Source organism: Cnephaeus nilssonii (assembly GCF_951640355.1).
Source record: "Cnephaeus nilssonii genome assembly, chromosome: 6".
NCBI lineage: Eukaryota > Metazoa > Chordata > Mammalia > Chiroptera > Vespertilionidae > Cnephaeus > Cnephaeus nilssonii.
Genome location: NC_137077.1, coordinates 2,272,431 through 2,286,114, shown reverse-complemented (window position 1 = coordinate 2,286,114; position 13,684 = coordinate 2,272,431). Strand labels below are relative to the sequence as shown.

At 58.5% G+C, this 13,684-nt stretch overlaps 1 protein-coding gene across 1 annotated transcript in view; it reads right to left on the bottom strand.

Moving 5' to 3' along the window:
• Window positions 1-1,387: 1,387 nt before the first annotated feature.
• SHISAL1 (shisa like 1) overlaps window positions 1,388-13,684 on the bottom strand; it is a gene marked incomplete at its 3' end in the record, with an annotated part of 49,145 nt that continues 36,848 nt past the window's right edge. The window contains exon 5 of the mRNA XM_079775072.1: window positions 1,388-2,934. Within this exon, the coding sequence (XP_079631198.1) occupies window position 2,934 (1 nt within the window). The remainder of the gene's footprint in view (window positions 2,935-13,684) is intronic.

The window sequence follows — 13,684 nt, the reverse complement described above, 5'->3', positions numbered from 1 at the left end:
CGGAGACCGCGAGAGAGGCGGGATCTACCTGCAGAATTGCTGTGTGACGTGTGCATGCGTGTGTGTGTGCACAGCGCCTGTATGCGTGTGTGTGTGCGTGCACAGCGCCTGTGTGCGTGCGTGCGTGTGTGTGTGTGCACAGCGCCTGTGTGTGCGTGTGTGCACAGCGCCTGTGTGCGTGTGTGCGTGTGTGTGTGCACAGCGCCTGTGTGTGTGTGCGCGTGCACAGCGCCTGTGTGTGTGTGTGTGTGTGTGTGTGTGTGTGTGTGTGCATGTGCGTGTTTCCAGTTAAGGCCTGTTTCATATTGGTCCTGCTCAGCTCCGAGGCGGCCGGGCAGCGGGAGCTCAGGTGTGTCCCGGGACCCGGCTGCTCGGGGCAGCACGAGCGCAGAGTGAGGGGAGGACGAGGGGCCCACGGGCCACCAGCTCCGGACTCGGGCATGAGCTGCGGCACGAGCCTCACCCAGAACCACAGGAAGCCGCCCATGCCAGCCCCACCTGCCTGGTCCGACTCCCTCCTCTTCCCACGGGGAAACGGAGGGCAGAGCAGGCATGGACCTGCTGGGGTCATACTGCTCCTCATGCAGGCTCATGTCAGGACGTGGGTCTGCGCCCACCACCCCTGAGCCCCGGGGACAGGTTCCTGTTCTCCGAGGCTCCGCACATGGGGTGCAGGTGTGGGCTGATAGCTGGGCTGAATGGCTGCTGGCACGCCCCTCCCCGGCTACCGCTTCTCCACACAGACAAGGCCTGGCCCGTGTCCTGGCATGACTGGCATCGAGGGAAAGGGAGCCATGCCCGTCCCTGAATCAAGACCCCAAGCGAAGGTTCCCCCACTTGGCCTCTGCTGAGCTGTCCGCCTGGGCTCGGGCGCCACAGGCTGGAGGAGACGGGGCTGAAGCCAGGGCCTGGGTCTGCCACAGCCTGCCCGTGGGGCCTTGGGCCAGCCCCGTGACCCCCCTGAGCCTCAGTTTCCCGGCCCATAAAATGGGGAGAGTCCCTTCTCGGTGGGGCTGTTGAGAGGCTGCAAAGCCAGGCTGTCTGTTAGACACTTCACACCCTGGCACGTTCTCTCTGCTTCATCCAAGCACGCGGCTGACACACAGCAAACCGGTCTGGCTCTCTCACCCTCACCCGCTCCGCTGGGCCCAGCCCCCAGATTTCTTCTGACTCCCTCACCACGGAGCCTGCTGCTGCCGCCTCGGGCCCGGCCCTGGCTGTCCCCTCGGCCTGCAATGCTCGTCCCTACCCCAGGCTGGCTCTGGCTTAGCATTCAGATCTGGGCTTGACGGACACCCAGCTCCACGCGCCCCACCACCCCCCGGCACATATTGTGACTGGATTCCCGGCACAGCGCTCCCCCCGGCTGCTGTCCTCCTTCTCCTGCTCCGTGCCCCCCGCCCGGCTGGAAAAGCAGCACCCCGTGAGCAGCGAGCGAGTGGGGCCCGGCCTGCTCACGCTGTGTGATGGACAGTCTGGGGGCGGGGACACTGGGTCTGGCTAAGCGAGGACACGCGGTCCGAGGGGAAGGCAGGTTTACTGAGCAGGCGCCGGGGGCTATTTCAGCATCACTGACACCAGTGGGCGCGTTGTCTACGTGGCCCTCAGACTGATGACCCCTTCCAGGGTGGCACCTGCCTGTGTGCCCGGGACACAGCGTGGCAGTGGCCGTGGTGAGCTCTGTGGATGAACGTTACGGGCCTCCAGGACTGTGTGAAAGTCCCACCTGAAAATGCAAGGGTTTCTAGAACCTTCCCCTCTGGGTTTCCATACTGCTCGTCACCCTGACTGTGAAAGATCTGTGTGTCTGTCTCTCCCCTGAGGTGGCGGCCCCCGGGGCAGGGGCGAGGCCTGCGGACTCATCTCTCGCCCCCCGCGCTGTCCGGCGTGGGCCTGACACACGGCAGGCGCTTACAGAGTGTGCTGTGCGAATCGGGGTCTGGGCAGCGACGGCGGAGAACTTGGGGTGATGGCCTGTCCACTGGGAAGCGACCGAGAGGTGTCCCCGGACTATGCTGGGCTCCAGGCTGGAAGCTTGGACTTTGGGCTCCCACACCCCTGACATCTAACCACGGGGCTGCCCCCCGCCCCGTCATTGTGTGACCCCGGCACCCTCCTTGCCCGGAGCTGTTTCTGCAGGGGGCTCCCCGCCCTCCCGCGCCGGTGGAGAGAGAAGCTGTGCACAGACACCCACCTGGTGCCTGCCCCGCGGACAGTCAGACAGGCCCCTTATTATTACTGTGGCTATGGGACCGACTTCTGTGACAATGGACCCGCCCTGGAGTTTCCAAATCCCGGCGTCCCCCCAAGACACTGCAGGGCTGGGCCCCGTGCTTGCTGGCCCCACCTGGCGCCCAGCTGCCCGCCGCAGCAAAACCCTGGGACCCGGGACGCTGGCGAGGACCCCACCACATGGTGGCACGTGCCCATCCGAGAACTTGGAGGGACCCAGTAAAAACCAAACAGACAAAAAGGACACCCAAGTCACACACACGCACGCACACACACACGCACACACACACTCCGTGTTCTGACAGGCACGGGCCCACGAGCCGCTATTGGAGGGGACAGAGGCGCGGGAGCCGCGGCCCGACGCCCAGGCCTGCGTCCTCCCGGCTGGGTCGGCCAGGGAAGCTCTGCGCTGGTCACCTTGAGTCCACAGGGGCCTCCCCTCTCGGAAGCCACCGGCCCAAAATGGGACTATTGCTGTGGACAGGTGGCTCAGGACCCCTCCCTGCACCCCCACGCCTGAGTTTGCTCCTAATCATAAAGTCTGCAGAACGGGGTTCGGGGTACAGGCGGCACTTTCTCCTCTGCCACCACCGCGGCCGCCTCAGCTCTTCCTGGCGTCTCCGTTGAAGGTGTTCTCCCTGGAGGCTGCGCCGGCACTTCGGGTCTCACCTCCCCGGTCCTGAGGCACGGCGAAAGGGTTTTCTGGGGGAAGCAGAAGGAAACAAAACATCAATGGTGTCTCCCCCGTGGGGACACATGGGGACATTTCTCTCAGACCTCCGTGCCAGGAGGAGCCAGTTTTCCTCTAAGCCCATGACCTGCCTTTGTCTTCTGGGAATTGAGAAACGTTTGACTTTAAGACTGGAAGCAAGACAAGCAAGCCTGCTGACTATCCTATCTAATAAAAGAGTAATATGCAAAGTGACCATCACTCCAACACACAAGATGGCTGCCCCCATGTGGTCAAAGATGGCCACCACAAGATGGCCAGCAGGGGAGGGCAGTTGGGGGTGATCAAGCCTGCAGGGGAGGGCAGTTGGGGGGCGACCAGGCCAGCAAAGGAGGGAAGTTGGGGGCGACCGGGCCTGCAGGGGAGGGGAGTTAGGGGCAAACAGGCTGGCAGGGGAGCAGTTAGGGGTAAACAGGCTGGCAGGGGAGCAGTTAGGCATCAATCAGGCTGGCAGGGGAGCAGTTAGGCATCAATCAGGCTGGCAGGGGAGTCGTTAAGGGGTGATCAGGCTGGCAGGCAGAAGCAGTTAGGGGCAATCAGGCAGGCAGGCAGGCGAGCAGTTGGGAGCTAGCAGTCCTGGATTGTGAGAGGGATGTCCGACTGCCCGTTTAGGCCCGATCGGAATCGGGCCTAAACGGGCAGTTGGACATCCCTCGAGGGGTCCCAGATTGGAGAGGATGCAGGCTGGGCTGAGGGACACCCCCCATCCCCTGTGCACGAATTTCGTGCACCGGGTCTCTCGTTCTATATAATAAAAGGCTAATATGTAAACTGTCCCCTCAACTGGGAGTTCGACCAGGGGGAGGGGCTGGCTGGCCAACTGCCCATGGCCCCTCCCCCCAGATGGCTCCACCCCCGATCAGTCCCCCTATCCCGATTGGGGGCCAGCCGGCTGGACCCCACCCATGCATGAATTCATGCACCGGGCCTCTAGTGGTTCCATATAGTACTAGCAACCCTGTCCCATGCAATAAGACAAGAAAAAAGCATAGCGTGTCAGAGATTCCCAAAACCAACTATTTGCAAGTAATGCACGTAGAAAATTCAAGAGAATCAACAGGCCAACTATTAGATTAGAGAGCACAGACATTTTCAATCTGTGAGACATCAGATCAACTCACAGAGCCAACAGTGTTCATCTACCTCAACAATACGTCTTGCCTTGGGACAGTCCCAGTGAACGGCTGCTGTTCTGACATAATTTTTAATATTGTTCCCCTTTCGCACTCAACAGTCTTCCGATTTTGATGATGAGCTACATGGTCACCTTTGCCATAACCAACTAAAAATTATTAAGGACAGATCCTGATATCATTCATAAACATAATAAAAACCATTACAAGTCATGCAATCACACCACTGGATAGGACCATATCACACAAAGTCATGGAGAGGAAACCAGGGACCCCCAGCACAGGGACGGGCATTTACAGCTTTGATCGGCAGAGCGGCTCTAGTCCTTTCTCCCCTCAAAATGGCCTCCAAGCAAGGACAGCGAGGGACAGAAGCACAGACTCCATCTGTGGGAGGCACTGTGAACCCCCTGTCTTATATCCATTTGGAGGGCCCTTACCCAGTCACAGATCCTCACCTTCCCAGACTCCCTTGCAGATAGGGGTGATCACATGACCCAGTCTGGCCAATGCCATGCAAGTGGAAGTCTATTGGGAAGGGGACACAAACCTGGAAGAGCAGGAGAATGAGGGGCCCTCACTAACGCCAGTGAAATGGAGCGCAGGGAGAAACCTGGTTCTGGTGGTGCCCGCTGGCTTCCCGCCCCCACACCAGGGCAGCTGGTTTCCTTTTTTTTAAAAAGAGTTTCTTATTGATTTTTAGAGAGAGAGGAAGGGAGAGGGAGAAACATTGATAGGAGAGCGAAACATCGATCGGCTGCCTCCTGCACACTCCCAACGGGGGATCGGGCCCGCCCCCCGGCCATGTGTCCTGACTGGGAATCGAACTGGCACCGACCGAGCCACCCTGGCCGGGGAGGGCCACTTGCATCTTATTCAAGCTCTTCACTGATAAGCCCTCTTGCACCGAGCTCCAGGGCATGCTATCCGCAAGGGGGGAGGCGGAGGGAGCGGCTCTGACAGGGCCACACAGCCCATCTTTCCGGAGCGAGTCCTACGTCACGGGGCTGAGCCAACCCCCAGCTCTGCACCACGGGGAGGGGCACGGGCTCAGGGGAGAGGGGTTCACGGAGCCTCTCCTCTGCTGTGCAGGGCACAGCCCGGTCCTAGTGCCCGGCTTTCTCCGTCCCCCAGCTCACCGCTCTCCAGCACGCCTCCTGCTTCACCGGTGGGCCTGGTGGACGGCTCGCCTCTCCCTTACCAGCCACTAGAAGTCGCGGTGTCCGTGTGCGGTGTTTGTTTTTGTATTGCCAGGGTTTAGAACAGGCACTGACATGTAGTAGAGGCTCAATCAATATTTGGATGGATGGATGAAGGCATTAAAGCCCAGATGAACCATCCTTTACGTATAAAGTCAACAGAAAAAATTTTTGAACCTATTTGTGAATTATAGTTCCCATGGTCCCTTCTTCTATAATTACTAGAGAACAGGCTTAGGGTAGAGGCAGTAACTCTGCCAGGAGCGCTGGCAGGAATAATCTACGTCTGAGTCAAATGTAAGGGCTGTGACTGTTACCGAAAAGAATGAAAGAGAAAACAGAGAACTGATATAAGTGAGAAATGTGGAGGCGGGAAGGAGAGGTAAACGATGTCTTATTCACTTATAGTTGGAGGTCTAAACACTCATCCTATATAATAAAGAGGTAATATGCAAATTGACCCTCATGCCTTCACAAGATGGCTGCGTGGGGCGACCAGGCCGGCAGGGGGGTTAGTGAGGGACTGAACAGCAGGCTGCGTGGGGCAACCTGGCTGGCAGCGGGGGGCAGTTAGGGGTGACCAGGATGGCAGAGGGGAAGTTAAGGGTGATCAGGCCAGCAAGGGTGGGGGGGGCAGTTTAGAGGCAACCAGGCAGGCAGGCAGGTGAGTGATTAGGAGCCAGTGGTCCAGGATTGTGAGAGGAATGTCTGACTGACGACGGTTCAGGCCCAGTCCCTAAACCGGCAGTTGGACATCCCCCAAGGGGTCCTGGATTGAAGAGGGTACAGGCTGGGCCTAGGGGACCCCCACCTGTGCACAAATTTCGTGCATCGGGCCTCTAGTTTAAATATATTTTTATTGATTTCAGAGAGGGAGAGGGAGAGAGAGATAGAAACCTCAATGATGAGAATCATTCATCAGTTGGCTCCTGCATGCCCCCTACTGGCGATCCAGCCCACAACCCAGGCATGTACTCTGACTGGGAATCAAACCGTGACCTTCTGGTTCATAGGTCAATGCTCAACCACTGAGCAACACTGGCTGGGCCTAAAGAATCATTTAGATGTGTAAATAAATTAGAGGTACAAAGGCAAATGGAAAAATAATATAATCAACCAATATCATTTGGAGGAGGAAAGGGAAAGTAGACTATTTTTATTTGGATACTGTTCATAATGGGGAAAATAAACATTGTCTAGAAATAGATGGTTAAGGGTATAATATCACAGTATAATTATGAAGATATCCATGGGACAAAAACACAGCTTTCCATATTGTCAGAAGACATATACATAAAAAAGAAAACAGAGACCATATGGTGAAAATTGACAACCCCCACAAAAAACTATAAAAGCAGAAAGCGTATCAAAACTAAGATGACAGAACTGAGACCAACTGTGTCTGCCATCTCAGGAAATGGTAGTGAGCCACACACACTTGCTGAAGAAAGAAAAAAAGACTCTCAGCCTTAGCGGGGGTCCCACGCCACACAAAACCCACGGAAGGTAGAAGCGTTCCGGAAAGTGTGCTCTAGAAGAATGGACAGAGGACAGGAAGTTCTGGTGATGGCTGCGCCACAGGTACGTGGACTTCCGGCCACGGAACAGTGTGCGCAACGGCTCAATGGTAATTTATGTTATGTATTTTATCAAGTTAAAAAAAATGGGGCTCCAACTGGTTTGGCTCAGTGGATAGAGCGTCGGCCTGCGGACTCAAGGATCCCAGGTTCGATTCCGGTCAAGGGCATGTACCTTGGTTGCGGGCACATCCCCAGTAGCAGGTGTGCAGGAGGCAGCTGATGGATGTTTCTCTCTCATCAATGTTTCTAACTCTCTCTCCCTCTCCCTTCCTCTCTGTAAAAAATCAATACAATATATTTTAAAAATAATACTACTAATAAAAATGGGGTTGTCCAGTCCTCCATCCGGATTTCACATTGTTGGGGCCATCGTTGTATCCCGGGGGATTGCAGCTTCCTATACGTCTGCCGTGGCTGAGCCACGAGAGGAGGCCTCCGCGATGTCCACGGCAATTAGGATCCCATGAAAGGCTGAGGAGCGGAGGAGGCTCAACTCTTTCCGGGGGCAGAGTGACCTTGGAATGTAAAGAATGCCTTTGGGTTGAATTCCATGGAAGTTTGTCACCGACCCGTGTTCCTGACCTATGAAGCATGCATATTTGAGCTCAGGAATAGTTTCTCTTGATAAATAAACAATTGAGAAATAACCGCAGGGGTGGGGGGGGGGTGGAGGATGGGCAAAAACACAACCAACGAATGCAAACCAAGAGAAACCAGGGTCTTTATCTGAACAGCAGATAAAGCTGAAGTCAGGGCAACAAATACCGAATGAGGAGAAAAAGGGGGGGCGCTGTGCGGGGATCAAGGATCTAAAGCAATGAGTAGCTACGCACCAAGTAACATAGCTTCAACATTCATCAAGCAAGAACTAATGGAAACGTAGACATAAAAAGACAGACTATTCTACTATCAGTGCATTTTAATTCACTTTTCTCAGTCCATTACAGATAAAGGTAGCAAAAACATCCATAAGGACATATGGAGCCAAATAATGAAATTAATGACGTGTGTGTGTGTGTGTGTGTGTGTGTGTGTGTGTGTGTGTGTGTGTGTGAAACAGAATCTACCTTCTGTTCAAATACTCTTAAAAATGCATACATATAAAATGACAATTAGGCCAAAAAGAAAGTAAATTCCAAGAAGCCAAAATTCTCTGATCACAGTTTTGAAAATATTTAATAACAAAAGCGCAAGACAAAAAACTCTACCACTCAGTTTAAAAACTCTTTAAAAATAACTCTTGAGTCAAAGAGAGAGAGAGAGAGAAAAAAAATCAAGGATATCTAGACAATTATAAAAATAAAAGCATTAGGGTTCAGAACTTGGGGGGGTGCAGCCAAGGCAATGCTCAGAGGAAAATCTATAGCTTTAAACATTGCTATTAATAAACAAGAAAACGGGAATTAACCATCCCACTCAAAATGTTAGAAAAGAACGGCAAGATACACCCAAAGAAGGCATCGAGGAGCAATTGATAAATTCAGACTGAAATGAAGTTAAAAGCAGTGAAAGGAAGGGAGGAGTGTATAAAGCCAATGCCTGGTTCTTTTTGAAAACCGGTGAAACATACTAACTGTTGGTGAAGCTGCTAAAGCAGAGGGAGGAAGTGACCACTGGGAAGTTACCTCCCTGTTGCCGCGCAATTCCGCTCCCCCGCGGCCCCTTAACCTCTCCGGAGGGGCCTCTGTCCCAACGGTGCTGCAGAATCTGCCTTGTCGCGGTCCCTCCAGGGTCATTTCCTCCGTCCTCCTTCCGGCAGAACGGGCGCGGCTGCTCGCTCTTCCTGCGCCCCGACACTCCAGCCTCTCTCCTGAGCCTTCATCTCCGCCCAAGGATGTAAGCACTGCGCACGAGGGCTCCCGGGTCTCAAGCTCCCACCTGAGCTCCTGGCTCCGTACCGTCTACTTGACATCCCCAACTGGATACTTAATAGACACCCCAAACGTGATGCGCCCCAAACTACAATCCAGATTGCTCTCCCCAAACCAGCTTTTCCCGCAGCGTTCCTGACCTCAGCGAATGCAACTCCATCCTGCCGGTTGCTCACGTGGGAGTCCCAGAGCAACTGGGGGCCCTCTCCTTCCCTCACCCCCCACACCAGATCCGTTAGCAAATCCCTCTGCCCCTTTCCCTTCGGATAAATCCACAAACCCTGCCCTTCCCGCCACCGTGCTGGCCTCTGTGGGCCGGGCCAGCAGGGTTCTCACGTGGCCTCCTCCCGGCAGCCCCTCTGTCCACTCTCCACGCAGCAGCCACCAGGACCGTGTGGAAACCTCCCTCAGAGGATGCCACGCAAACCCTCCACGGCTCCCGGCTCACTCAGAGGAGAAGCCAAACTTTCCTCTCCATCCTCTCCCATCAAATCCCTGACCTTCCCCCTCTGACCTTCACTCCTCTCCAACGTGATGGCTCATTTCACAGGTCAACGTGGCCGGGACACGGGCGCCCCGATATTTGGCTAAACATTATTCCTGGGCGTGCCCGGGAGGGCGTTGCTGGGTGAGTGCGTATTTGAATGGGGAGACTGAGTCCAGCAGACGGACTCCCCGCTGTGGGTGGGCCGCCTCCCGTCCACGGAGGGCGGATGGAATAGGACGAGTAGGCGGGAGGAGGAGTGTCTTTTTCACTCTGTGCATGACTGTCTTTTTCTTTTTAAATGTTTTTATTGATTTTTTTTAGAGAGACAGGAAGGGAGATGGAGGGAGGGAGGGTGAGAGAATCATTGATTGGCTGCCTCCTGCATGTCCCCCGCCGGGGATTGAGCCCGCAACCATGACCTCCTGGTTCATAGGTCGACGCTCAACCGTTGAGCCGCGCCGGCCGGACTGTCTCGGAGCCGGGCCGTGGGTCTCTCCTGCCTTCACACTTCCACTGGGGCTGGGACTTACGCCCTGGTTCCCCCTGGTTCCCGGGCCTTCACACTCCAACCAGAACCTACGCCGTGGCTCAGCTCCTGGGCCTGCGGCGGGCCAACTGCAGACCCTGGCACTTCCCGCCCCCATCCCTGCAGGAGCCGGGTCCTCACAGCAAACCCCGTGAGACGCTTCATCTTATTGGTTCTGGTTCTCCAGAGGAGCTGGGCCGACCCACAGCCTGCACCAGCAGCTCCCGCTCTGCTCCCAGACGCACCCCAGCTTCCTCCCTCCTCTCCAGGTCACCCGATCCGGAGGCCCCTCGGAGCACCCTACTCAAGACGCAGCCCCCCCCCCCCCCCCCCCGTTAACGCCCTGCTGCCCACACCCTGTCTCTCTCCCCAGCACGACCCCGCCCGACAATCTGTCTTTTATGCAGGTCCTTCTTCAATTGTCCGTCGGCCCCAGAAACGTCGGGCTTTCATTGGTTTGGGGCCACCCTGTCCCCAGGGCCAGCGACGGTGCCGGCACGGAGCAGCCGCGCCATGAAGAGAGAACAGACGTTAACGAGAGGACCCGGGGCCTACCGCTCAACTCCGTCCAACCGGATCAGAGCCGTGATGGAATGGGTGGGTTTCCAGGGAAAAGGGAATTACTCAGAGGACCCGAGAGGCGACAGAGTAACTGCCAAGAAGAAAGAGAGAAACTGGCAAATTGCAAATTCAAAGCCTGAAATAAGAGACGCGCACATGAAAGCCGTAACGAGACAGTCCAGGGCGCCGAGAGGGAGCTCCCACGCTTGCCCTCTTCGCGTCGGCAAAGATCTAACAGCCTGCGCCCATGTGTCTGCGGGAAGGGGGGGGGCCTGGGCTGCCGGCCGCTCGGCTGGTGGGAGGGACGCGGGGGCCACCGCTGTGGAAGGCAGTGTGACGCGTAGCCAAGTGTCAGATGCCCACGCCCCCTGACCCAGCAGTCCCACTCGGCCATCGGCCTGCAAACGGGGTCCCCAGGGCACGTACCGGGGAGCCCACGTACTGCAGCCACGTGGGTGAGAGTGGAGACCCAGGTCAGCGAGATGCCGTCAGCAGGGCACCGGTCCAAATGCCGCCGCCGTCAGAAAGGGCCGGGCAGCCGTCCCGGGGCCCCGTCTGTCGGCTGTCCCGGGGTGCCTTCCGCAGACACCCCCATGCATGAGCAGAGGGAGTCAGAGAGCGGGGAAGGCACCCCAGGAGGAGGCGCAGTGTGAGCCAGGGCCGTCCAGAGGAGCCGGGCGGGGCGGCCTGGAGAGGCGGCGGCCAGCGGGCGCTTCCCCGCAGGTGGAGGCATCAGAAGACCGAGGGCTCCGGGGAGCACGTGGAGGGTCCTTCCCGGTTCTCACGGAGGAGAGTGGGGGCTGCCGGTACAGGGCGCTTCTCCCGTGCAGGGTCGCACACAGCACTCCCCCACGTACGAGTACAGATGAGGAAACTGAGGCTCAGGGCGGTAATGCCACTTGCCCAGGGTCACGCGGTGTCTAGTGGGTGGTGGGGCTGGGAGTCCAGCCTGGGCTGCCAGCTGCCGGGGCCGCAAGGCCTCCCCTGAGGCAGGGCAGCGGGCTGGGTGGGGGCGGGGCGGGAGGCTGGCTGCACCTGCACCCGCACCCGCACCCGCACCCGCACCGAGTTCAGAGAGAGCACCTGCAGCTGCTGCGGGTCCCGGGCGATGGACAAGCGCAGCCGCGGGCACCACAGGGCTGATGGCCAGGGGCAGGCGGCCGGCGTCCCAGCAGTGAGAACAGCGGGCGGTTACTTAGCGCCTACGGCACCTCACAGCAGCACTGAGAGGAGAAGGCACTGTTCCCACACCTTACGCAGGAGCAGACAGCACAGAGACGGGAGAATGTTCGGGGGCAGACAGCACAGAGACAGGAGAACTCTGGACGAAGGAGATGGCAATCCCACGGAGGTGGGATCGGAATCCCCCAGACAGAGCTCTTAGCCACAGAAGGTGTAGTCCCGGGAGGCTGCACGGAGGAGGTGAGCTCGTGTCATGATGACAGAAAGTGAAACGCACGCACTGGGTGAAAGGCTCATACAACTACAATGAGCTGCTCCTGCAGGCCCTGAAACGGCTGAGCCGGAAAAGACCGATCACACCACACGCGGGGAGGGTGGGGGGGGGGCGTGGGAACGCTCACGGATTCCTGGGGCGTGCAGAACGTGCGGCCACCGTGGGAACTGGCTGGCTGTGCGCACTGAAGGGGGCCGTCAGCCTATCCCCTGGCCCTCCACGTAGGCCCCGGGAGGCACGATTAACACCCCCAACCAGTCCCTGTCCTGATCCCCGGGACCCTGAATGCAACCTCAGAGGGCCGAAGAGATTGTGTGGTGTGAACCTGTGGACCTCGGGGGGGGGGGGGGGGCGGGGGGGTGGAGGTGGAGACTGTCCTGGCTTAGCCGGATGGGCTGGGTGTAATCACAGGGGTCCTCAGAGAAAGAGAAGGCGCATGCCCCCCAAGTTGTCAGGCCGCCATAGAGCAGCAGAGGCCCCCCCCCCCCCCCCACAGAGCCTTGCCCTCGGGGCGGCACCAGCGGGTGGGAAGGCAGGCAGTGTTGGGGTGAGGCAGAGGGGCAGGGCCTTGGCCTGAGGCAGGAGGGCACAGCAGGGGGAGGGGCTGTGTTCCTCACCCCCTGCATGTAGCCTCCTCCTCCCCCTCCCCCTCCCTACGTGGGGACACTTCCCTGGAGCTCAGGTCGCCAGGCATCTGCGCCTGAAGGTTAATGCTTCCTGCCGCGGGCGCGTTGGTAAATATTTGATGCCCGGGCCTCTCGGGGAGACGGAGTCGGCAGTAAATGGCACAAGTGCTAGGCCTGCCCTTTCCTCGCAGCCTCTGTCCACAGCCCTCCCGCGGGCTCCAGCCGCTCTCCCCTCGCCTCCCGCTGTGAGTTCTCAAAGCACTTTCCACATCCATTCTGCCCCCGCCCCCGTGGGGTCCCCTCCGCCAGAGCAGGGCAGAGGGTCAGGCTGAAAGGCCCGGGGAGCAGCTTGCCCTGCCCTCGGCCGGCACAGCCAGTGGCCAGTGAAGCCCGGCACCCAGCACAGCTGGGGGGGAGGCGTCCCACACGCAGGCGTGACCCGCCCGGGGCTTGGCTGCAGCACTGGGGCCTCCGGGCACTCAGACTGTCAGGCCCGTGCCACAGAGGTGACAGCAGGCCACCCTGGCGTGGGAGCCGGGAGAGGAGTCCTCCAGGGGCTGGAGGGAGGCCTGGGGGAGCAGAGTGACCTGAGCGAGGTTTAGACGGATGAGTAGGAGCCCCTGGGGAGCTGGGGTGGGCACCCACTGAGGAGACCAGGCTTGAGTGAGCATCTCGAGGGCAGAGATGGGGTCTGGTCCATTGTGTCCCGAGCCTCAGCCTGGGGTCCGGGCTCTGGTCCGCGTCTTGTAAACTCTGACTCCGGCGTGCCTCCTTGCTCTGAGGGGTGCGCACCTGCGCTGGCCCCGCCACGGCCCCGGTCTCTGGCCCAGCGCCGTCCGGACCTCGGTGCCCCGAGTGTGGGAGCGGACCTGGTCCTGTTTTTATTTCTGCAGCCTGGTCGGCCTCAGAGGCCTCAGCCCAACCCACGCCCTCACGGGGCCCTCGGGTCAGGACAGGGGCAGCAGGCGAGGTGAGCCTGGAGCCAGGACACCCAGCATGTGAGTGTGCACACATTCGTGCACGCAACGATGCACACAGTGCTACACACACACACTCATACTACACTCTCTACATATACCACACTCGTGCGCGCACACACGCACGCACGCGCGCGCACACACACACACACACACACACACCTAGTCTTTGCCTCTCCTGGCTGGCACCATGGACGGAAGGAGGCCGTCCACCCTGGGCACTATGTCCCTGGTCCACCCCCCTACTAGGCCCCCCTCTGCCCGCCCGGCACACACCTGTCCCTCTGGCACCTCTCCATCGCCCCT